General features: G+C 54.1%; 1 protein-coding gene across 2 annotated transcripts; it reads left to right on the top strand.

The window, feature by feature from the left end:
• Positions 1–361: 361 nt before the first annotated feature.
• Positions 362–23,360, top strand: prrc2c (proline-rich coiled-coil 2C). 2 transcript variants are annotated; one of them, XM_084444726.1, is made up of 34 exons: positions 362–661; positions 4,343–4,511; positions 4,701–4,875; positions 4,973–5,085; positions 5,216–5,338; positions 5,635–5,978; positions 6,080–6,162; positions 6,306–6,442; positions 6,612–6,699; positions 7,072–7,255; positions 7,620–8,283; positions 8,478–8,650; positions 9,150–9,402; positions 9,519–9,735; positions 9,831–12,311; positions 13,571–13,719; positions 13,904–14,058; positions 15,082–15,487; positions 15,657–15,742; positions 15,895–16,089; positions 16,258–16,518; positions 16,752–16,844; positions 17,130–17,222; positions 17,322–17,496; positions 17,656–17,868; positions 18,343–18,464; positions 18,789–18,997; positions 19,134–19,365; positions 19,551–19,661; positions 20,236–20,424; positions 20,519–20,619; positions 20,714–20,840; positions 20,946–21,188; positions 21,323–23,360. In XM_084444726.1, exons 2-34 carry the CDS (start codon positions 4,397–4,399, stop codon positions 21,578–21,580), a joined length of 8,568 nt encoding a protein of 2,855 aa, XP_084300852.1. In that variant the 5' UTR covers positions 362–661; positions 4,343–4,396; the 3' UTR covers positions 21,581–23,360. The 2 variants fall into 2 exon arrangements, with proteins under 2 accessions (XP_084300852.1, XP_084300851.1); XM_084444725.1 differs by having other exon boundaries at positions 16,752–16,850.
• The last annotated feature ends 1,991 nt before the right edge of the window (positions 23,361–25,351 follow it).

The raw sequence follows: 25,351 nt of genomic DNA, 5'->3' as shown, positions 1-25,351 counted from the left end.
ATAAACGTCAGTGTCACATGCAGCCTACCCACTACAGGTGACAACTGTGGCAAGTCTGAGTTATGGACTATGACGAGCGCCCCAGTGCTGTCGTGGTTCCCTGTGTGGTTCCCTGTGTGGTTCCCTGTGTGGTTCCCTGTGTGGTTCCCTGTGTGGTGTCGTGATTGTTGCGGTATCAGGTGCTCTCCCATCCTATCCCAATCGATATCTTTGCTCAAGAAAAAAATGACGTCGCTGTCTGTGCGTAATGACATCAGGCAGCCGTGGATTGGCAGTCTGCCATCTTTGATTGTGTGACAGGCCGCGGCGCGAGCGGGGCCTCACTTTGACGAGAGCAATACTGTCTCAGACGAGACAACGCAAACATAGCAACATAAGAGGAATACGACAAACCGCTAGAGTCCGAGTAACAAAGGACACACAGAAAGAGAGAAACACAGCGAGCACTGAGTATCAGGGCCCGCGCAAGAGAGGAGTAGCTTGTTGGTTGCTTGTGTGCGCTAACCATCGTTAGCCGAACTAGCTACGCTAGCAGGCAAGACAGCTTTTGTAATCCGCCGGCCACACTTGCACACTCGCACACCACAAATCAGGCCAGATTCAGACGCCTCGTCGGGCCTTACGAGAGACTACAAGAAAAAGACGGGACCGACGGTGCCAGGTAAGTCAACACGTCAAGGATGTCCGAGTGCATGTAACGTTATCGATTAGGTTTGGGTAAGGGGTGTTCACTGAAGTCACCTGGCTAGCTAGCAAGCAAGCTAGGAGACGCGCTGAGTGCCCACTGAAAGTGGATGTGATGGCGACCTGAGAAACGAAACTGAATACATTGAAGCTATTCAATTAGCTATTACTAGCTAACATTAGCTAAATTGCTTGCTAGCTAACCATGCTTTCCATGTACCTATTGCTAGCTTGGTAGCCATAGCTAACGTTACAAGGGTAGCTAGATCTGACTGTGTTACCGGTCAACGAAACAGCCGAGGTTTTGCAGATATCTAGCTAACGTTAGCTAACTTAAAATCGTTATCATCCATACATCCTTTCTTGCTAATGCTAGCTAGCTAACTTTGTTGACTAGCTAGCTAAGGTTCAGGTCCACAGAACAGAGGCCCCTACGCTGTACTAGCTGTGACCTACCCAGCCTATTCTGGCCAACAAGACATCGGCCTGTCCGAGAAGACCCAAATCTCACAGTCGGCTGAATCGTGCTTGCTTGTCGAGCTACGCTAAGATGGGCACTGGAATTGATTAAAAGACACATCTGGTACACTAACATCTACTGCCCTGCCATGTCTTTGTCTGCTGCCGGCAAAGAAATGTATCCTCCCTCAATAAAATGGCTAGAAATCCGCCGCATAATGCCATATATCAAGGCCAAGGATTTGAAAGGTGGTGATTTCATACAGAGATGGAATCTGTCAATCACTAGGCTCAGAAGCATAGCATCGATTTTGTGTGTTACAAGGCTTAGACAGAACACACAAATACACCATTCTGCTTCATGCTAGCGTTGATCAGTCTTCTTGGAATACAAAAGCGAGCTATTGGGAAATGTGTGAATGTACAGACTTCAATCTGAGACTTGGGGAGTGAAGGACTCAAACATGATTCATCATCTCCATCTGCACACATGGGAGCAAATTGAGGGAGGCTGGTAGGTAGGTATGCATCATTGCTACTTACCTTCTCCAACCACTCCAGAGAGAGGGGGAGAGAGAGAAAGGGTGCAACGTTATTTGAGGAAAGGAAATCAGTAAGCCTGTGGTCTGTCGAGATTTCATAGAGTTGAATTGATCTGGTTAAATTTTAATAATCTAGCCATTTTTGCATTGGGAGAGATGGGAGATGTCTCTTACATGGTCCTGATTCTTCAAGTCAAGTTGTAACGTAACCCACCGACCCTCAATGAAATTCGAGCACATGTTTACCTCCGTTTTAAAGCCCTCTCATCCTTTCTTATTTGGAGATGGAGTTATTATGGTACCAGTTGCTGAATAATAACTCTGCACTCTTCAGTCCCAAAAGAATGAGAGAGATTTCTGCAATTGTCTAATCTCTCCTCCCCCTCTGGACAGAGAGATGGCAATGATATTGCCTCCTCCCAAGGGGCTGCAGTCTAGAATGGCCTCCTCTGGCTCCTCTCCTCCTTCCACTCATCTGCATTGATCCAAAAACAAGGTGGAAACAAAGTCTCAACGGCAACCAGGATCTGAATCTGAACCCTTTAAAAAAATAAAATAATAATAATTTAAAAAAAATGTAATAGATCGTTAAGGTCCAGCAGCCCAGCAGTTCATTCACAATATGTAGTTCTTTCTGCCCTGGACAATAGTGACATAGCTGGCTGCATTCGTCTCATCATGAGAGGGGGTGACTCAGCCAATATCTCCCCCTCCCCCCCCCCCCACCAAGCAGCGCTCTATGGCTCCGCATGCGCTTAGTCTGAGGAGGCTTCCTCTCCTTCTCCCTGGTCCTTTGTTCACTTTGCCCTGAGAGAACGGAGCAGGTGACAACTAAATCCCCGTCTGCATTCCATGTAACTGGCCTCTTTGTTTCCAATATAGCCTCGAGAGGATAGAGGCACAGGAAGCCTCTGCAGAACATTGAGGTGAGCCCCCAGAGCGAGCGAAAGCAGCAGTTATCATTTACGGAACCAATTGGGACACTTGATATCTGCTCCCTTCCCACTGAGGTGACATCCATTCCTTCCTGTGTGTCGCGGCTAAGCAGGGCAACGCTGACATAGACAGGGAGGTGAGATGTTTGGAACGGGGCTGGGCTGGACCAGGACGATAGCCTTGATAATGGGCTAAGCAGGAGGCCGAGCAGAGGTCGAGAGCCGGGCAGGGGAGCAGGGCCAGGCTGGAGGCTGGGCTGAGGAGCCGGGGGGTGAAGCTGAGAGGGCTGGAGGAGGCGGGCTGTGTGACGCTGTGTCTGGAGGCCCTGTCCTCGTGTGACTTGGACCCACTCTGTCCATGGCTCACTCCGGATACCCAACCGGGAAGCCGCACGGTTTTCTCATGGCTTTGAGACGTCTGGAAGGAAAGCATGCTCGCTCACATGATTCAATGCATCGGGTCATAGACCTCAGCTGCCTGAATTTCCTCCTCTTTAGAATGTGACATTTCTGGAGTGTCATGCGGGCATGTCAAGCCAGTCGTCAGCGGTCTCAGCCTGCTCAGGACTGAGTGGAAGTCCCCTCGGCTGTGCTCCGATGGCATCGCGTACCTGCGAGTGCCAGGGCTTTTAGCCGCGTTCGCCCCCCCACCCACTCTGCTCCAACACCACTCCATCAATAATGGATTACCCCTGTGCGGTTCAGCAGAGGCCGCCACCTCGGACGTCTCACTCTCTCTCTCTCCTCGCTCCCTCTGTCCCTCCCTTTCCTTCTCTTTCTCTCACCTCTCTCTCCTCTCGCTCTCTGTCTGTCTCTATCTCTCTCCTTCCTCTTTCCTACCATCTCTCCAATCTCTCCCAGACACCAGCCAGCCCATTGTCTTAGGTGGTGTAGGCATGGCAACATGACACGCTCCATCAAGCGTAGGGAAGGCATTGTGATGGAGAGGTCAAAAGATTCTGTCTTTCTTCACCATGACCACAGAGACAGATAGTACCTTCCCCAGCGCATGTGACCCCGTATCAACCCCACGCTGTGTTTCACTCAGCTCCTTGTTTGGCCTGTGTGAGTAGGCTGTGGAAGATGAGACAAATGTGTTTCTAGTAGTCGTTTGTCGGTAGCGACCCCACGAGCAGCTACTGCGTACTGCGGGTGCTTGTCACAGCTTGTTATTGACTCTTAACAGGGTTTTTCCTGGCTCTTTGGGGGGTGATGCGCATGCATTTTGGGGGGGGGGGGAACCTCGGTTTTATGCCGTAGTCTACCAGCGTATATAGACCTATATTCTTCGCTGTCTGACTGAGCTCACATTTCACAATTGTGGGAAATCTCCCGACATGACACAAAATGGATATGAAGCCAAAATATTTAAGATACCGATAACCTGTCTATTAATTATCTGGATTACTAGAGGTCCAAACCATGGACAATGCAAGAAAGAGGGATGGGCTGCACTTGGAACAAGCTATCAAACACATTTGGAGAGGATTTGAATTGCTATTTTTATTCTCAATTTTTGGCATTTTGGCACTGGCGATTTTCCTTTGGCTCTGGCTAAAATCTCTTTGGGTGGCGCCAAAAAATCCTCTATGCAGGAAAAACCCTGCTTAAGGTTTGTGTGTGTGTGTAAGTACTACCGTAGTCCTGTAAACATGCAGGTCAAGGTTATTTTCTCCAGGTCACTCAGTGCTCTCTCTTCTCTCCTCCTCTCTCCGCCTCAAGGGGCTGGTTCTGGAGGTGAGGCCGGAGGACCAGACTCAATGAGTTTCCAGCGAAATGTCAGAGAAGTCAGGGCAGAGCACCAAGGCAAAGGATGGCAAGACCAAGTATGCAACCCTTAGCCTCTTCAATACCTACAAGGGCAAATCTCTGGAAACCCAGAAAACTGCAGGTAAGCTCCCACTGGTCTGTGACTTGGAATTACTGTTAACATGCCATAGCTAATGAACAATGGTGGCCCCTCTGGGATAAATAAAGTACTGATTGACCGTGTCTGTCTGTCTATCTAAGAGCATGCATTGACCCAATGCACGACAGCTCTCCTGTTGCATGGCTAAACATTGTGCTTCAACTTTCCTAGTGGCTGCCAGACATGGGCTCCAGAGTTTGGGCAAAGTTGCTGTCAGCAGGCGCATGCCCCCTCCGGCCAACTTGCCCAGCCTGAAGGCAGAGAACAAGGGCAACGACCCCAACGTCAACATCGTCCCCAAGGACGGCAGTGGCTGGGCGTCGCGGTCAGAGGGAGGGGAAGAGAGGTGAGGGGACCGGCTAGAGACGACGCACGTACGCACACCAACACACACAAACACCAGCTCCCACAAATAACCCTGCCGCCCCCTCTCCCCTAATCAGGCAGCAGGAGACCCCCCCGCCCCAGCCCAAACCAGCGCCCCCCCAACCTCCAGAGGTTCCTATAGGGGGTAGCCGTTCCTGGGCCAACAACAAGCCTCAGACACAGCCAGACGGTACGGCTCCAGCTCGACACCCACTTTCACTTGGCAACTTCTACACCTGGCTCTGACTGCTGCAGTGTTGGGGCGCGTACATTGTGGTGCATGCTGGGAAGTCATGACGATGCCGTTTGTCTTTGTGTAGGCGGCCCCCCTCGTGTGAGCAGCCAGTTCCATCAGGAGTTCCCCAGTCTGCAGGCGGCTGGAGAAGCAGAGAAAGGGGAAGAGGAGGAGCCTTATGGACCTGGACCCAGCCTCAGACCTCAGAGTACGGGCACAGCACTTTACACACACACACACACACACACACACACACACACACGCGCGCTCAGACAAAGCCTTTCTGCACGCAGTACCGGGGAGGGGCGGCTGTGGCTCAGTGGTAGAGCGGGTCGTCCAATGATCGTACGGTCGGCGGTTCGAATCCCGCCTCCTCCTGTCCACATGTCGAAGTGTCCTTGGGCAGAAACACTGAACCCCAAATTGCTCCCAATGAGTACCGTAGCTCTTAAAAGTCCCGCTCAGAGAAACAAGCGCGTCGTCTTGTCTGTCCTCTTTTCCCAGATGTCGGCAGCTGGCGTGAGGGAGGGGGCAGGAATCTGAACACTGCGCCCAGCCCCTCTGAGATGGACAGCCGGGCACCGGAGGAGGGAGGGGCGGTCCTCGGCACCCCCTCGCCCCCCGGGGAGGCGGAGGAGCCCGGCCGACCCCCCTCCAGCGACAGCCAGAGGGAGAAGAGGGAGGCCAGGGAGAGGCTGCCTCAGTGTGCCCAACCTCCCACCTCCTCTTCCTCCTCCTCCTCCTCCTCCTCTGGCCCCCCGCAGGCCAAACTCAACGGGGGTCAGCAGCCCCCTGCCGGGGTGCTCCCCCAGTTCCACCCCCAATTCAGGGGCATGATGCCCCCCTACGTAAGTCAGTCCAAGACGAGTCATCAGTATGTACATCTCCACGTTTCCGTTGCTCGTCCCAGTTGTTGCCTCTCTTTGTAATGGCTATTTCCCGTTTTTAGATGTTCCATGCATATCCCAGGATACCCTTTGCCCCCACACAAGGGAACTTCAGATACCCTGTGTCACAGCAAGACGGTGTCAAGTAAGTATCCAAACTCTTAGAGAGTTGCTTGCCGAAAACCATATTCAAATGCCCAACAACCTGTTGTGCACATTTTCTTACTGATGTCTGAAGTGCTGAGCCATTCAGCCGGCATAATGACCCTCGCTGTGTTGTGCCCTCAGGGGTCCGCGGCTTGGCCGCCCCCAGCAGGGGCCCCCCCAATCCTGGCACCAGGACCCCGACAGACCCTCCATCATCAGCGCCACGGAGCTCAAAGAGCTGGACAACCTGGACACGGAGGCAGACGAGGGCTGGGCAGGTCAGTAAATCTGGACTAATAATATAGTTCTTGTCCAGCTTCCTTTTACACAAGTGATCCTGCTGACAGGACCTCACCTTAGCCAGTAGTAAGTCAATGAAGACTGTTCTGGAGCTTGTCTTGTGTATGATGTTAAGCCCGTCCTCTGCCTGTCCCTCTGCCTGCCCAGGAGCTCAGATGGAGGTGGACTACACAGAGAAACTCAACTTCAGTGATGACGAAGAGAACCAAGCCGCCAAGGAGAAAGGAGACAACTGGTGGGGCTCAGACCCCGTTTCCCTACTTCTGCATCACTCCTCCCCTCTCTCTCTCTTTCTCTCTCTCTCTCTCTCTCTCTCTCTCTCTCTCTCTCTCTCTCTCTCTCTCTCCCTCCCTCCAATTCTTCCTTCCCTTCTTCCTACTCATAATTGAGGGTGAATGTAAACCTCTGAGAGAGTCTCTTGTTACAGTAGAGGTTCATATAGATGGTTGACCTGTAGGGTGTCTAACCCTCTGTGTTCTCTCGCTCTCCCTTCCTCCCACTCCCTCTCTCTCGCTCTCCCTCTCTCTCTACCTCTTCACTTACTCTCTCTCACTCCCTCCCCCTCTCACTCACTTTCTCTCTCCCTCTCTCTCTCTCTCCCCTCCAGGGAGTGGATGGGCAAAGTGGAGCGGATGAGGCCACGGCCCTCAGACGGCCAAGAGGGCTGGAAGGAGCCCTCGGAGGAGCGTGCTGGCAGCAAAGGCTCATGGGTGGACAGCAGAGACCCCAGAGCGCCCTCTCCAGGCAGCGCGGGGCAGTACAACAAGGCCGCCTCCCCACATGACTATCAGGTGAGGCTTGGGGTGGAGGGTGGATACTGGGCTGGGAGATGGAGAGGATGAATGTACCCTCAAGTACCTCTTATTCATCTCTCTCTCTACTTCTGCATCCCTCCTTCCCAACCCCCCCCCCCTCTCTCTCTCTCTCTCTCTCTCTTGCTCTCTCTCTCTCTCTCTCTCTTTCTCCAATTCTTCCTTCCCTTCTTCCTACTCATAATTGAGGATGAATGTAAACCTCTGAGAGAGTCTCTTGTTACAGTAGAGGTTCATATAGATGGTTGACCTGTAGGGTGTCTAACCCTCCGTGTTCTCTCGCTCTCACTCTATCCCTCTCTCTCTCCCTCTCACTCTCTCCCTCTCTCTCTCTCTCTCTCAGGGTCAGGCTGGTGGGCGTGCGGTGGGTAGCGGAGCCCTTCGTTTGGCCAAACCCTCAGCCACAGCGCCCCCTTCCGGCGGAGAGGAGGACTCCGAGGCGTGGCGCCAAAAGCGCAAGAAGCAGTCGGAGCTCTCCGAGGCCGTGGAGCGGGCGCGGCGGAGGAGAGAGGAGGAGGAGAAACGGAGTGAGGAGCAGCGTCTCGCTGCCTGCGCCGAAAAACTCAAGCGGCTCAACGAGAAGCTCCGCCCGGTGACGGAGGCCAAACCCACCGCCGCCGTAGAGACCGCCGGCGATGAGGTGGGAGCTGTGCGCGAAGACACGCCCCCTTTGCCTGCCCCTCCTCTCGCACCCAGCCCTGCGCCTCCTATTGCGATGTCACAGGCCCCGCCCCCGGTCCTGCAAGCCCCTCCCCCCGAGAGGGAGAGGGTAGAGAGAGACCAGGAGAGAGTAGAGCCCAGCACCGAGGAAGAGAGCCAGTTTGTGCCTCGCCAGCCTACCCCCCCAGCTCAGAGACCAGCGGCCGTAACCCCCGAGTCTCCGAGCGCAGAGGGTCCCCTGGCGGAGGTGAGCTCCCTGGGAGAGGTGGGCCCCTTGGTGGAGGAGAGCCCAGCTGAGAGGATCCACCTGCCCATCCGAGACTACTTCAACGTGGATGACAGCAGAGGTGAGCCCCCTGGCAGAGCCCTGTGGCATGTTACGGTGTGACAATTGAACCACAGTATGACTTCCTGCTCTCTACTGCATGAGTCATTCTTAACATCCAGTAGAATAGTAGAGAGAGTACTCTTCTCTTTTTTTTTTATCCTCATTGTCTGTTCAGAGAGTGTCCGAACGCTGGTTTGTGTTTTTTCCTTACAGCGGAGGAGCCCAACCTGTCACTGGCTCGCACGGACCCCCCCGGCAGCGAAGACGCCCCCGCGCCCCCCCCGGATCTGGAGGGCGAGGCGGGGGCCACCATGCGCCCCTCGCTCACCTCCGGCTACTCCAAGCAGTTCCAGAAGTCTCTGCCCCCTCGTTTCCTCAGACAGCAGGTGAGGTGTCTGTCTCCTACTGCGGCATACAGGTGCATCTCAAAAAATTAGAATGTTGCGTGTTGTTGTTGAAAAAGTCCATTATTTTCCGTAATTTAATTAAAACAGTGAAACTTTCATGTATTCTATAGGGCTGTAACGATTATTACATAATCGTCAAACCGCGATTATTTTTTTTGACCGCAATTGTTTTTTTTAACTGCGGTTATGAAAAAAATGTTTAAAAAAAAAAGTACTAATTAATTAAATAAAAATCTGTTGCAGAGTTAATATGGTAGCAACCCTAGTTCAATGGAATTCTTTAACTTGTTGGCACTTGTCCTATACGTTCATAGCAAATAATGACGAGACACTGTATTAAAGCAGTAAAGAAGCACTGATGCATTGTCCACTTCATGTGCTATTTGTATACTCCAAATTTAAGCAGCGTGTTCAGGTTCCGAGCTTCGGTCCCAGTCTAACCCTGTTCCCCCTTCCCCTCCCCGCCTGGCTTCCGCAGGAGCAGATGAAGCAGCAGCAGTGGCAGCAGCAGCAACAGCAGCAGAGCGGGAGGTCGGTGTCCCCGTCGGGGGCTGGCGGGGCCGTGCCCCCCCAGCACCGCTCCCTCTACCAGCCCATGGGACCCCATCATCAACACCAACAGCACCTGGCCTCCATGGGCTTCGACCCCCGCTGGCTCATGATGCAGTCGTACATGGACCCCCGCATGATCTCCGGTCGCCCGCCCATGGACATACCGCCTATACACCCGGGTAGGCGGATGCATTTGAAACCCACGCTAGGGGTGTAACTGTTCATAACTCCACACTTAACGCGCTCTTCTCCAGCGAACTTGATCCGACTGTTCCTCCGCCCCTCTCCTGTCCAGGGAGGATGCCCCCTCCTAAGCAGATCGTTCGGAGGGAGCCGGGAGACAACTCCAGCTCCAGCTCTGACTCCTTCGACCACCTGACCCGGCCCGCCCGCGACCACGGGCTCCCCACGGAGCCGCGCATGGTGTGGGGTTCCGAGCCGTACCCCCAGTCCGAACCTCTACCCTCCTCCATCACCCCCCCTAAGGGACGGGACGACATCAAGGAGCCCAGGTGAGGTTTGGACAGAGCTCTAGAGACAACTGGTGTTGTTGCCTTACTTTGTTTGGGTGTGTTTTTCATCGCCCCCTCCCTTCTGTCTTTGGCAGGCTGGACACAGTTGGTTTGGAGCTGGACAGGGGTCTTTCAACCATGTACCCCCAGGATCACAGCCCCCTGGATTCCCGAGGGAAGAGTGATTTCTTCAGGGACCCATCTGAGTCCCTGTCTGCCTTCAGCCAGGGCCCAGAGGAGGCTCCAGGGCCACTGGAGAGGGCCCCCGTGGGGTCCAGCTTCGACGCAGAGGAGCCGGGCCTTCCCAGTGGAGAGGAGGTGGAAGCCCTAGGCCAGGCTATGCTCCAGAGGAGTGTCTCCCAGGGCTCCAGCCCCTCCCTCAAACTTGACGAGCCCAGGTTTGAAGGCCTCCCTCTGGGGACAAAACCACTGGAGCTCCAGGATGCAGGGGAGAGGCCCGAGGACAAGGCCCGCAAGGAGCCCTTCCCCCAGGCCGCCATAGCTAACAACAGAGCCACCCCTCCAGCCGACGGCCTCCACAAACCAGAGAAGCTGCCGCTGCCCGTCCCCAGCAAGCAGAAAGCTGAGCTGCGCTGGGGTGGGAGGTCAGGGGCGGGGCGCAGGGAAGGACCCGGAGGCGAGAGACCCGTCCGCAGGTCCGGCCCTATAAAGAAGCCGGTGTTGAGGGACATGAAAGAGGAGAGGGAGCAGAGGGAGGAGAGAGAGAAGCGCCACGAGAGAGGGGAGAGGGGAGAGAGACCCAAAAAGGAAGGGACGCCGAAGGCCTCGTCCGCAGCGACCGCCGTGTCCGAGGGCTCCCGGCCCCCGGTTGAGGGGAAGAGGGAGGCCGCGGAGCCAGAGGAGGGGCCCCTGAGCGGCCCTCAGAGAGCCAGAGACACACAGGCTCCCACTGGACCCCCAGCTGCCGCCGCCACCGCCGCCGCCACCACCACCACCACCACCACCTCCTCTCTGGAGGAAAAGACAGACAAACCAGCCGCCAATGACAAACACCCTGAACCCAAACTGCCCTCCAGGAAAGAGTCCAACCTGCCCCCGCGCGCCTACCGACGAGAGGAGAGAGAACGTGAGCGGGATAGAGAGCGAGAGAGGGACAGAGAGATGGACAGGGACAGAGACAGGGACAGAGACAGAGAGAGGGACTGGCCGGCTGACGCCAGCTTCAGAGGCCGGGGCAGAGGAGAATACTACTCCAGGGGCCGCAGCTACCGGGGGACCTACGGCGGGCGGAGCAGGGGCAGCCGCGGGCGCAGCCGAGGGGAGTATCCTTACCGGGAGCCCCGTTCTCGCTCCGACCTGCCCGGGACCGGCGGCGCCGCCTTCCGCTGCCGCGAGGAGAGCGAGACGCGCAGCGAGAGCTCCGACTTCGAGGTGATGCCCAAGCGGCGGCGCCGGCGAGGCTCCAACACGGACTCTGAGAGCGAGGGGGGCAGGGAGTCCGCCAGCGACACCGGGCCGTCGGACCGCGAGCCCAGCACCAAGCCCAGCCGCCCGCTAAGGAGAGAGCTGCCCGGGGAGGCCCGGTCCGCCGCACACAAGCCCGGCTTCGGACCCCCCCATTTGGCGGAGAAGGGAGGCCCGCGTGGGGAGGAGGAGAGCAGGCCCAAGCCGGGGTTCCTGCCCAAAGGAGAGCCCTCTCGTCGGGGCAGAGGGGGTCTGTACAGCAGGCGTGGAGGGGCCAGGTCAGCCCCCCTCAGGCGGCCAGGGGCCAGAGAGTCCTCCTCCCAGTGGCCCTCCAAGCCCATGGAGACCTTCCGGCCCGAGGACGCAGAGCCCTCCTCCCCCAGGTACGACAACGCCCCCTCCGACCGACGGCCCCCCAAGTACGAGGGCAAGAAGTTCGGGGAGGGGGGCCCCCAGAACAGCAGGGAGAGGCCCCGCCGGCCGCGACCGGCCCGGCCCCCGAGGCAAGACAAGCCCCCCCGTTTCCGCCGGCTGAAGGAGAGAGAGGCCGCCGTGTTGGCAGGGGGCGAGACGGCCGCTGTGATCCCCGCCCCCCTGCCCGCTGCCCCCGGCCCCGTCTCCATGTCCCCCACCCTGTCCAGAGCCCCAGGGAACCCCGTCACCGTGCCCGCCGAGGCGGGGGCCCCCAGCCCCGACCTGCCCTCCCCCGTGGAGGCGCCCCGGCCCGACGCCAGCAGCCCCACCATCACGGCCATGGGCACCAAGTCTCCGGACCTGTCCAACCAGAACTCCTCGGACCAGGCCAACGAGGAGTGGGAGACTGCCTCGGAGAGCAGCGACTTCAACGAGAGGAGGGAGCGCGAGGAGAGGAGGGGAGCTCTGGAGGCCGCCAACGCCGCCGTGGCCTCCTCTGCCCCCGCACCCTCCGCCCCCTCTGACCCCCAGGGCTCCGCCGCCGCCCCCAGCAGGAGCCCCGCCGAGGGAAGGTTGACCCCCAGACGAGAGGCGCCGCCCGCAGCCAAGAGGAGCTTCTCCAGCCAGAGGCCCACGGAGAGGCAAAACAGGAGGGGCAACAGTGGAGCCAAGCCTGGCCGCACCTACACAGGGGGCAAGGGAGAAAGGAGAGGAGGGGCCAAGACCGGCCGCAGAGGGTGAGCCACCAATCAGAGACGAGAGAGGGGGTTGGGCAATTGCACAGCTTTTGTCTGGAAACTATGGTTGGGTGGAATGTGGGGGGGGGGCATTTAGCAGGAATTTATGGGATTGTTGAGGCTTCTCTCTCTGGCTCCCTGTCAGTAATGTTGTGTTCACCCATTGTGCAGGTCTGGTCTGTTGGGAGGTGTGTGTGTACGCTCTGCACAGTGCAAGCACGCCAAAATGTGTCCTCAGCTGTGGAAAGAATGTCCCCTTGAAGGACTAATTTTATTCCTCATCTCGATTCCCGCTGTAAATTGGCTGCCACCGTGTTTTGGGGCATGGAGCTATATATAGATGGTCAGGGTGTATTTATAGACGTGGCGTTTCAACAGCAGGATAGAGTGAATATCTCTCTCTCGCGCGCTCTCTCGCTCTCTCTCTCTCTCTCTCTCTCATCTGTCTCAAGTGGCTTCCTCTCCCTCTCTTCCACATTGTATATTGCTAGGAAACTTGACCAGAGCTAGGAAAGTACCAGAGGGCATTCAGTTCACTGCTGTTTTCACTATCCCAATGAGATCACTGCCGATGATGAAGAGATTAGAATATGGAGTAAGAGTAAGTTTTTAAGAGTTAGGATACAGCCTTTCCAATCGAACCTTCTCTTGTTCACCCAAAAGTCAACTGCTCGTTCCTCACTTTCTCATGCCTCTCCATCTCGCTCTCCCCATCTGTCTCCATCTCTCTCTCCCCATCTCTCTCCCCATCTCTCTCTCTCCCCATCTCTCTCCCCATCTCTCTCTCTCCATCTCTCTCCCCATCTCTCTGTCTCCATCTCTCTCTCTCCCCATCTGTCTCCATCTCTCTCCCCATCTCTCTCTCTCCATTTCTGTCTCTCCCCATCTCTGTCTCCATCTCTCTCTCCCCATCTGTCTCCATCTCTCTCCCCATCTCTCTCTGTCTCCATCTCTCTCCCCATCTCTCTCTCTCTCCATCTCTCTCTCTCCCCATCTGTCTCCATCTCTCTCTCCCCATCTGTCTCCATCTCTCTCCCCATCTCTCTCTGTCTCCATCTCTCTCTCCCCATCTGTCTCCATCTCTCTCCCCATCTCTCTCTGTCTCCATCTCTCTCTCCCCATCTGTCTCCATCTCTCTCTCCCCATCTCTCTCTGTCTCCATCTCTCTCTCCCCATCTCTCTGTCTCCATCTCTCTCTCCCCATCTCTGTCTCCATCTCTCTCTCTCCATCTCTAACATGTTTTTGTGGTCTTCCTCAGCGCTGCGTGTCAGAACCCCGAGGCGGCTGCAGGCCAGAGGCCCGGTAAAGACCAGCCGGGACGCCGTAAAGATGAGGCCAAACAGGCCACCAAGAAACCCAAGGAGAAGGAGAACGCCCTGTCTCAGTTTGACCTGAACAACTACGCCAGTGAGTTGGCCCCGCCTGCCTACACACACACACACACACACCTGCCTACACACACACACACCTGCCGACACACACACACGCACACACACATATACTGTGAAACCCCAGGGTGGTCTCTGATGTTAGCCGCCCGTGACGCCCCCTGTTCCACGGTCCAGTCAGTGAGCTCTGCCCTGTCCTGCAGGTGTGGTCATCATCGACGACCACCCAGAGGTGACGACCACGGAGGACTCCCAGTCCAACGCCAACGACGACGGCTTCACCGAGGTCGTCTCCCGCAAGCAGCAGAAACGCCTGCAGGATGAGGAGAGGCGCAAGAAGGAGGAGCAGACCACACAGGTGAGAGAGAGAGAGAGAGAGAGAGACTCGGTAACATCCACGCAGAAACATACTGTAACAGTGCATAAACGTACTGTAACATAGGTATAGGGATGAGTGAAATATCTGCTATAGGCTTCTACCTTTTTGTATTCCTTCTATGTATGTAACTCTCCTTTACTATTTGCCCCACTATTTTAAGACTGTATATTTATTTGCCCAGGGACTGCGGGTGGAAATGAGCTGTTTAGCTATAACCTTGTACAGAGCATCTCTCCCTGTTTTATAGGGTTAATGTTTAATTTAAGAGTTAGGAGCCTTTCCACTCGAACCTTCTCTTGTTCACCCAAAAGTCAACTGCTCCTTCCTCCCTTTCTTATGCCTCTCCATCTCTCTCCCCATCTCTCTCTCTCCCCATCTCTCTCTGTCTCCATCTCTCTCTCTCCCCATCTCTCTCTGTCTCCATCTCTCTCTCTCCCCATCTCTCTCTGTCTCCATCTCTCTCTCTCCCCATCTCTCTCTGTCTCCATCTCTCTCTCACCATCTCTCTCTGTCTCCATCTCTCTCCCCATTTCTCTCTGTCTCCATCTCTCTCTCTCCCCATCTCTCTCTGTCTCCATCTCTCCCCCCATCTCGCTCTGTCTCCATCTCTCTCTCTCCCCATCTCTTTCTGTCTCCATCTCTCTGTCTCCATCTCTCTCTCACCATCTCTCTGTCTCCATCTCTCTCTCCCCATCTCTCTCTCTCACCATCTCTCTCTGTCTCCATCTCTCACCATCTATCTGTCTCCATCTCTCTCCCCATCTCTCTCTGTCTCCATCTCTCTCTCCCCATCTCTTTCTGTCTCCATCTCTCTCTCCCCATCTCTCTCTGTCTCCATCTTTCTCTCTGTTTTATAGGGTTAATGTCTATTGCGCCTTGTCCCTGTCATATAAATAAAATAAAAATAAAAATCAATCAAACAGTGCGTAACCATACTGTAACAGTGCGTAACCATACTGTAACAGCACATCTAACCCAGCCCTTCCTGTTTACTCTGAGCAGAACTGGGGGAAGAAGGGCTCTGGCGAGAAAGGCAGAGGAGGAGGAGGCAAGCTGCCACCTCGGTTCGCCAAAAAACAACAACAACAACAACAACAGCAGCAGCAGCAGCAGCAACAACAATCGTCACAACAGCAAGCGTCGCAGCCGCAGCCAGCCCCACCTCTCGCCCCCCAGCCTCAGCCCCAGCCTCAGCCCCAGCCCCCCATCTCTGGCCCCCAGCAGCCCCACCCTCCCCCCTCCCAGCCCGCCGTCTCACCCCAGGCCCTGGAGGGCACTGCCGCCGTGGACTTCACCTCCAAGACCCTCCCCCCTGCCCCCGCCGTGCAGACACACAGCGCCCTGGGCACGGAGTTGTGGGAGAACAAGGTGTCGAGCTCCGCTGTGCTCCCCCCCGACGTCAAGAAACGTGAGTAGGAGGACGCTCGCTGCCAGAATGTCTTAGATGACATGTCCAGGAGTAGGTTATAGCTCTTGTCCTTCCAGGCCACCTGCTGCTCTGTGTTTTATGAGCTCTAACAGGGGTAATGTTCTGAGGTGAAACCGTGCGTTTGTGTGTGTGTGTGTGTGTGTTTCAGTTGGACCTATCAGTCCTCCTCAGCCCCCCTCCGTGAGTGCCTGGAACAAACCTCTCACCTCCTTCACCGGAACAATCACTCCCGAGGTACGGACAGCGCGCGTCTGAATGTCCCCGAACGCAGGGTTTCTCACGCTGCACACACTCGCAGTCGCTAGGTAGTCGCACGAGAAACGTGTACGTGCTGATCCCAGTATTTGTAGACATGTACCATGAAACACGGCGCGTTTGCGTTACAGGGTGTGAAGGTCGGTGCGGAGGTCGTCGTGGAGCTGGGCCTGGACGGCATCCAGTTCGGCGCCCCCTCGTCGGCGGGCAGCACCGACAGCGACGGGGTCCCGGCCCTGCTGGAGACCGGAGCCGACAACAAACTACCTGCTCCCAAAGAGCAGAGGCAGAAACAGCCTCGCGCCGGACACATCAAAACACAGAAGGTGCTGACCAGATATGTACACACACACACACACACAAATATAGTCTATCCTGCCACATCTGTAACGGCATCCTCATGTAAGAATTATTCATTTTTATGAATGTCCACTGCTCTGTTATTCATCCTTCCCTCGATGTCTTAACTCCTCCCCACTTCTCCCCTCCCCCAGCTCCCGGACATGGAGCCGGTGGAGACCAAGGAGTACAAGCCGGGCCCCATTGGCAAAGAGCGCTCCCTGAAGAACCGCAAGGCCAAGGACGTGCGTGTGGGCGATGGCGAGGGCCTGGAAGGCAACTTGCCCGGAGGGGGAGCGGCCGGCCGGCCTGCGGACTCCAGCCCCGCCGCCGCCGACGTCGCGGTGCCCGAGCTGGGGGGGGACATCGAGGGCATGATCACCGTCTCCTCGGCCGAATATGCCGGCAGCTCCAAGGTAAACCGCCGCTTCGTTCTCGCCGGCCGCCTCGGGTGCAACGGGTTACACCCTCTTATGGTATATATGGTGAGCAACTCTGACCTGTGTGTGTGTGTGTGTGTGTGTGTGTGTGTGTGTGTGTGTGTGTGTGTGTGTGTGTGTGTGTGTGTGTGTGTGTGTGTGTGTGTGTGTGTGTGTGTGTGTGTGTGTGTGTGTGTGTGTGTGTGTGTGTGTGTGTGTGTGTGTGTCAGGAGTCTGTGACCGACTACACTACCCCATCCTCGTCGTTGGCTGACAGCGTCCCCACAGGGGTGAGCAAGATGGAGGAGAGCCTGGTGGCCAATGTGAGTGTACGTTATTAATTATTATTAATCATTAATTCTAGTCCTAGTTTTAATTATGTTAAATTATTTAAGCCAGTTATTGCCCTTTATGTTATGTTGTTTTTTACTGCACTCTGTGAAGCACCTTCAGATTTGTCCTGCATTTTAAAGTGTGCTATATAAATCCAATTCATTATTATTATTATTACTACCTGTTTGCTGTCATAGACCTCAAGGTCATTGCCAAAGGTCAGTATTGCATTGTGAACGGGTTTCTGAGGTTCTGATTCTCCTCCCCTCCCCTAGGTGGCGCTGCCCCACCTGCCTCGCAGAGAGGCCCTGCAGCAGACCTCCAGCCTCAGCACTGTCTCCCCTGCTACTGTAGACCTCACACTGAAGGTGAGGGGGCACACACATGTACACTCTCTCTCTCTCTCTCTCTCTCTCTCTCTCTCTCTCTCTGACTCTTTTTCTCTCTCTCCCTCCCTCCCTCCTCAGATGGAGTCTGCTCGGAAGGCGTGGGAGAACTCACCCAGCCTGGTAGAGAAGAGCTCTCCCGTCACCTCCTCCTCCTCCCCCATCACCTCCTGCGCTGCCTCCTACTCCTCCTTCTCCTCCGCCTCCATGCCTCAGATCCCCGTGGCCTCCGTCACGCCCAGCACCTCGCTCTCAGGTAACACACACACACACACACTCTCTCTTACCTTCTCGTAAGTCTCTCCACTCCAGACCCAGTCTCCCATGTGAATTCCCGTTCTGCCCTCAGTATAATCGACATCAGGTTTTTTTGTATTCAGCGCCGTAACCCCCCCCCCCCCTCCGTCTCTCCCAGGCTCCGCCACCTACACCACATCCTCCCTGAGCACCAAGACCACCACGGCGTCGGACCCCCCCAACATCTGCAAGGTCAAGCCCCAGCAGCTGCAGGTGGGCGGCATGTTGGCCGCCGGCAGTGGCGGCTTCTCCCAGCTGGGCTGCGTGCCCCCGCTGCTGCCCCAGCAACAGCAGACCCCCCCCCAGGTCTACGTCTCCCAGTCTGCAGCAGGTCAGCGCGAGGGAAACACACACGGACGATAACATGCTGGAAGTTCTACCGCCAGAGAGGGGTTAAGCTGTCTCTGCTGCCCCGGTAGCTAGCTTCACTACTGTGTTCAGTGAGGGTATTGAAGAAGAAGAAAAAAAACACACACACAAACGGATTCGTTTTAGTTTTCAAAATGATCGTTCAGTCCTATATTCGCGCCCTGCCGCGCAAACACACACACACACACACACACACTTAGCCTCTATCTGAGAGAGAGGGCTGGGGCCCCCAGGAGCGGTCGTCATTACCTCAGCCTAATAAAGGACTCTGATTTTAGACCGGGAGGTCGGGACACACGCCCCGTGTGGATTACGACAGGCAGCAGAGAAGTGGCACGCCTCTCGGTTTTAGCAGATTCCGTCTCAACAGAACAGCGGCGCGAACTGTGTGTGTGTGTGTGTGCGTGTGTGTGTACGTGTGCGCTCGCGTCTCCAGGCTCTGCGGCCCAGATACCGGCGTTCTACATGGACACCAGTCACCTGTTCAGCTCCCCCCACCCCCGCCTGGCCCCGCCCTCCCTGGCCCAGCAGCAAGGCTACCAACCAGGCCTCTCCCAGGTCAGTCGGCCCCCGCATCGACAGCGCGCTCGCGTCCCCCCCCCCCCCCCCCCCGACGCAGGGCGGAGGCACTCTTTTTATTCTATTTTTTCCACAAGTTTTTAATGCTTTTACTTTTATGGTTTCTTTAAATCGGTTCTCACTGTGTTTATATGATTTATGTTTTTATCCTTCTCATTTTATGTAAAGCACTATGGGCTACATTGATTTGTATGAATGGTGCTATATGAATAAAATGGCGTTGACATGACCTTATGAAGCGTTATAACAGCCTCCCGTCCGTCCCCTCTGTGTGCCCCCCCCCCCCCCCCCCTCCCCCCATAGCCAACAGCGGTGCAGCAGATTCCCATCCCCATCTACGCCCCCCTGCAGGGGCAGCCCCAGCACCAACACACACACCAGCACCAACACACACACCAGGCCCAACACACACACCAGCACCAACACACACACCAAGCCCAACTGGGTCTCGGCAGCGGGCCGCCAGTCTCCCAGCCCCAGGACCTGTTCAGCTCCTCACTGCAGCCTTACAGGTAACTAACACACACACACACACAGCCTGGGGTGTGCCCAGTAATACACACACACAGCCTGGGGTGTGCCCAGTAATACACACACACAGCCTGGGGTGTGCCCATCCTGACTCCATCCCCCCCTCCCTTCTCTCAGGTCCCAGCAGGCCTTCATGCAGAGCAGCCTGTCCCAGCCCTCCATGATGCTGTCGGGGCCCTCCCTTCACAGCTACCCCGGGGTGCAGGGCCCCGAGCTGGGCAAGCCCCAGTCCAGCCTGGCCTACCAGCAGCCCTCCTCCACCCAGCACATCCCCATCCTGTTTGAGCCCCAACTCAACCAGCCCTCCGGCATGGGAGGCTCCCAGCTCATAGATACTCACATGCTACAGGTATGGGGGACAGCTACTCTCTGACACGTGTGCGTCTGTGGGTGTGGGGACAACTTACACAGCACCTGTGTGTCCTTTTTTGGTCATCCTGATCGCTTTCTCTCTCTCTCTGTGTGTGTGTGTGTGTGTGTGTGTGTGTGTGTGTGTGTGTGTGTGTGTGTGTGTGTGTGTGTGTGTGTTTACAGGCACGACAGGGGATGAATCAGCATTCTAACATGTACTCGGGGCAGGTACAGCAGCACGGCCAGAGCAGCTACTACAGCAACACCCAGTCTCCCAGCTCTGCAATGCAACAGGTAAAAAACACACTTGCACAAGACTCTTCATTCAAAGGGTAACTTTGATGACTTGTATTCTCTCTGGTCTCTCTCAGACTAGGGATGGGAACATTCACTGATTTGCATCAAAAAGGGTCACTGAAATGATTATATAAGATATCACTTTTTTTCGCCCCTGCTGGCTTACAGCTCTATCCTTATTTGCATAGTATCATTCTTTTGCATCGCTTTGAATTGCATCGTATTGCGCTGAATCGCCGTATCTTGAATCAAATTGTGTGTCGAATCACACTGCAGGGCAACAGGGGTGAATCGTGTCATTGGTAGACGCTTCATATATATCTTTAATGTATCTGTTCGTTGGCATCGAGGTGTGTATCGCATCAGCCTGGTGATGAAGATTCCCATCCCTAACACACGCGCACGCACACACGTACGTCACACACACACACACAGACAGACAGACAGACAGACAGACAGACAGACAGACAGACAGACAGACAGACAGACAGACAGACAGACAGACAGACAGACAGACAGACAGACACACACACAGACAGTCAGTCATTAACCCCCCCTGTCCTCTCCCCAGATTCCTCTGCCAGGCTCTCAATTGTCTCTGCCAAACTTTGGTTCAGGGGGCGGTCAGCCCCTCCTGGCCCTGCCCCCCACCCCGCCCCAAGTCCAGCCTTCCAGTATGAACAGACAGCCCCCTGTGTCCCAGGCATACCGCGGCCTGATGGGACCCAACCACAGCATGATGCAGCCCCCCTCCAGCAAGGTGTGTGTGTGCCTGTGTGTGTGTGCGTGTGTGTGTGCGTGCGCGAAAAGCTAGGATCTAACGTTTGTGTGTGTGTGTGTGTGTGTTTCTCCAGATGGACATGGATCTGAAGCTGTTTGGCAGTGGAATGGATATAAAACCAGGGACTCCACCTGTCAGTGCCAGAAGCACTACCCCAACTTCCAGCCCCTACCGGTACCACACAGACAGCCCTGTACCACAGCCTGAAACAGACACACACACACACACACAAAGCCAGCAGACCTTGACTCCCTGTCCCCCTCCTCAGGGCCAGCTCCACTTCTCCCAGTAGCCAATCCAGTAAGATGAACAGCATGCTGTACCAGAAACAGTTCCAATCCAGCTCCGCTGGCATGAGGATCACCCAGCACTTCCCTGGGCAGTTCAACCCTCAGGTAACACACACACAAGCGCACACGCCAGTCCCTTTTCTCTCTGTGGAAGTGTGTGTGTGTTCATGAATATTGATGGCGTCACATGAACCGTCCTCTCCCCGTCAGATGCTGTCTCAGCCCAACATAGTGTCTCCCCTGGTGAGGCCCCCCCACGCTAACTCGTTTGCCGGGGGCATCCATCGCTCCCCCATGGGCCCGCCCATGTCCCCCTCTCTGGGCGGGGGTCTGATGCCCCACCCCCGGCCGCAGCACGCCCAACACCCCCAGCACTCTGCCAGGGGACCACCCGGACCACCCATGGCCCCGAGGGGCACTCCGGCAGCTCTGAAGGCAGAGCAGGACCTCAAGGTACGATACCAGCACCACCACGATACCAGTACCACTGATTTGGCTTAGGACAAACACTGACAGCGATTGACCGACTGAGGTATTGGCTGATTGGTTGGTTGGTTGATTCTGATTGGTTGTGCTTGTGTCCCCAGGCGAAGCTGAGGGCTGAGGTGCTCCAGTCCACTCACAAGTTCTTCTCCGATCAGCAGCAGCTGAAGGCTCCGTCGGTCAGTAAGGCCTCTCGTCTGCACCAGGGGGTCAAGCCACCCCTCGACAGCATGGCGCCCAACCACCAGTCAGGGGGAATCCTCGACCGCCCCGAGCCCGACAAGCCCTCCCTGTCCGCGGGCAAACCCATACGGACTGGCCCCATCAAGCCCCAATCCATCAAACCCGAGGAGGGCAAGTAGAGCCTCACACACGCCTTCCCCAGGCGAAAACAACAGACGGATGGGATGGAGGGATGCAGAACGAGGAAAAGAAGAGAAATCCAACTGCTCCAATCACTCACTCACTCTCTCTCTCTCTCTCTCTCTCTCTCTCTCTCACGTCAGCCTTGAGGGATTGGAGGAGGAGAGAGGGGGAGGGGGATGGGACAGGGGGATCCAAATCTGAATGGTTACTGAGACGGAGTACTGTAATGTTGTACACCAACCTCCCCCTCTCTCCTCCTCCCTCTCTCCCTCTCCTGGCCTCAGGAGTCAGGGTCTTCATATGAGTTAAGCCCATCCCCCCCATTATGTAGTTGGAGGGGATACAGCCCCACCAGCTGTACAGTAGACATCTACTACAATGATAGGTAGGGAGAGAGAGAGAGAGAGAAAAAATAAACGAGAGGAAATTCGCTGCTGAGTTTGCCATTTTTATAGCTCTATGAATTCTGTTCCTTCCTTTTTTCCAAGTAGAATCACACGTGTTATAGGAGGGCAGGTGTCTTGTTTCGTTGAAGAGAGAATGAATCAGTCCTTTGTTTTTGTAGCTGAACAAACAATCTTATTTAAAAAAAAAAAGAAAGAAAAAAAAAGAGATGTATTTTAGTGAAGCACAGATTTTTTTTCCTCCCATCATTACTAATCCAGAGGCGAGAGAGAGTGTGTGAGTGTGTGTACGACGCTGTGTATTGTGGAGATTATGCACACACACACACTCCAACCCGCAATCAACGGCTTTCTCCATTTTCACTAAACGGAATGAAATGAAATCAGGATTTCTATTGTTTTTGTTCGTTTTCCGAAAGAGGAAAACATGAAATTGCAGCAGTTGATTTGATGATTTTGATTTCATTGATTATTCTGCCTGTGAGTCTTTCCTCCAGCCTTCTGCTCTCATCTGTTTGCCTGATGAGGTCGCGCGTGTGCACGTAGGGTGTGTGGTTTCTATAGGGGAGGCGGTAGGGAACTCTCCTGTATCTTTAGCCAAAGGATAAGCTGTGCAAAGATGATGTCACAGAGCCTTTTAGAATGCCGATTGCTTTCGGCGGCAGCGTTTGAGTGAAGTGATGGGCTGTTTGTGAATGGTTACTCCAGACGTTCCCTGTATCCAGTCTTGACTGGGATGACTCTCGCACACCCTTCCGCTGCTTTCACACGTCCTCAGTCTCTCTCACACACACACACACACTTCACTGTAGAGCACCCCAGCCTGCTGCTACAGACGCAGCTCTAGTGCGCTCCGCTAGGAAGCAGCAGGAGAGGGCTACCCAGTCAGGCCCCCAGATGTGCGAGGGGTTTTCTAAACTGTAGAGCCTGTGTGATGTCCACCCTCACATAGAGGAGAAAGAAAGAGACAAACCGATAAAGACGTAAAAGAAAGAAAAAAAGCCTCCCAAGATTTGAACTGTAGCTCTGCCAGGTCATTTTGGCAGAAGGAAGTCCACGTTTCCTTCATGTTTAGAAGGACAGGAGAGCTCGGCCCTGTCCACGCCCTCATCCCAGCCCAGCTCGCTCTCCCGCACACCAAGCTCATCTCGGGGTTACCATTGTGACGAGGGTCCTTGAGAAATGCACAGTAGTATGCCGGTTCCCCTGCCCTGATGAGGGTATGAGACCTAGGTTTGGAGGGTGGGGTGGTGGTGGTAAAGATGATGATTGGGTTTGTTTTTTTGTTTTGTTTTTGTTTTATTGTACAGGGGTTACATCGCTGTATTAAAATATGTACCGTCTTTATTTACATTCTCTTGGTTTGGTTACAGAAACTAATAAAATAATATGCTGTTAAAAATGAAAAAGTGAATGTGTCTTTGTTGTTTTGGGATCTGTGGATTTGTTGTCAGTCGTGATTCTGATTCTGATCAAGGTTATGGTCTTGAGCTAGTGTAGGGAACAGATTGAGCCACTAGGGGACAGTATGCATACATTTTTACCGGGTGAGTTGAGATGCTGGCTGAAACACGATGAAAGGGAGTGTATTCACCCCATGGATGTATTAATAGAACGATTCACCCCCACTGCAGAAACCTATGTGCCTCTTGATCTACCTTCAGAAAATAATGTAGAAGTCAAGTCAATTTTTATTCAAAGTGCAAAATCACCATATGACATGGTCCCAATACACTTCAGACATTTAACAAGCAAGTAAAAAAACAGATTCAAAATCAAACAACTTGGACAATAAAAAATTAAAACAATAAGAGCCTGGGCTAGACCCGAGCCGGTTAGGGCAGACCATAAGAACCAGTGAATAGGTGAGTTTTCAACATGGTTTTAAACACCAATGGAGCTAGCCTCCCTGACTACGGCCGGGAGACTGTTCCAGAGGAGGGGCACAGTAAGAGAAAGCCCGATTGCCTACTGTTTTTTTCTTGATTTTGGGGATGGAGAGAAACCCAGCGTCTTGGGATCTCAGTGCGCGAGCAGGTACATATCGGGAGATGAGTTTTGATAGATATAGTGGTGCAAGTCCATGCTTTGTAGGTAAGAAGGAGGACTTTGAAGTCAGACCTAGCATGAATTGGGAGCCAGTGCAGGGAGGATAGGACTGGCGTGATTTGGTCAAATTGTCAAAATTCTGGCAGCTGCATTTTGAACTAGTTGCAGACTTTTAGTGCTAGATTTCGGCAGGCCAGAGAGAAAAGCATTACAGTAGTCAAGCCGGGACGAGACGAAAGCGTGAATTAAAGTTTCAGCATCTGACAGACAGTATGGTTCGAATTTTTTGATATATTACGAAGATGAAAGTAGGCAATTCTGGTGATATCTTTAAAGTCGCACTGAAATGAAAAAAGCATTCTGTCCCATTTTGGTTCACATAATTGGCCATAGTGTTCATCTATTTAACAAAAAATGACAAAATTCTACTTTTGTTGTAATCTTATATCAAAGTATAATTTCTTACTTCCTGGAAAACGGTAGGTCACGTGCAATGACGACAACGGGTACCTTAGATTTTAGGCCAATAATCTCATGACATCCACCCGTCAATCAACGCTATCCTTCTATCGAATCTGTCTAAAGTTCTTAAAACCCGTCCACTTGTCAATGTTCCAAACAAATTCCTCTAAACATATGTCCCAACCTCATAGCTTGTTTGCTTCGGAAATATGTCAAACTACGGAAGTTAGATGATCTCAAACGTCCGTTTCAGTGCGACTTTAATGTGATTCTTAAAAGAGAGTGAAGGATCAAAGCAGACACCAAGATTTTTAATGGTGGCGCTCTGGGTTACAAGGCAGTTTCCAAATGTTATGGATTATTAAACAAGTCACGTAGTCTAGGAGGTCCAACCATTAAAGGTATAACATGGTCATTTTCACTTTTTTTGAGTTTGTAAGTGCTATTTGCACAAGAGGACATTGAAGAAACACAATAAAAACATTAAATATATCCGTTTTGTAGTTTTGAAGAAACTGGAAGCTTAACATTTTCAGTCCAATTTGACTCCGGGTGAAAATGCTCCAAATTCGTGACGTTTTTTCCCTTGTTGACGTCACCCTAAAGTTTGAAAAACCCGCCTCCACTCCCCTACACCCGCCTCCAACAGAAATCTGTCTGGCTCCCGCACCTGCTGTCTTTGCGCCGGTTCACCTATGGGAGACCCCCTCTGGGTCTGACCTGTGGAGTTTCACGAGATTCTGATGTAGCATTTCAAAATAAAAGCCTTCTAAAGTCTCAAAAACTGCTTAAATCAGGATTAAAAGAAAACTACCCAAGATGCCACGGGTTCTATGCTACACAGTGGTAGTA

The sequence above is a fragment of the Borostomias antarcticus genome (genome assembly GCF_949987555.1).
Source record: "Borostomias antarcticus genome assembly, chromosome: 10".
Taxonomy (NCBI): Eukaryota; Metazoa; Chordata; class Actinopteri; order Stomiiformes; family Stomiidae; genus Borostomias; species Borostomias antarcticus.
Note: the sequence above shows the minus strand (reverse complement) of the source record. Positions and strands in the feature narration are given on the sequence as shown.

What these genes read in the sequence shown, in the direction of transcription:
- prrc2c (XM_084444725.1), top strand. Translation starts at nt 4,397, where the DNA reads ATGTCAGAGAAGTCAGGGCAGAGCACCAAGGCAAAGGATGGCAAGACC. An exon ending in GCCTGGTGGCCAATGTGAGT is followed by an intron (nt 16,851 to 17,129) that starts GTACGTTATTAA and finishes CCCCTCCCCTAG; the next exon opens with GTGGCGCTGCCCCACCTGCC. An exon ending in GCCCAGCACCTCGCTCTCAG is followed by an intron (nt 17,497 to 17,655) that starts GTAACACACACA and finishes CGTCTCTCCCAG; the next exon opens with GCTCCGCCACCTACACCACA.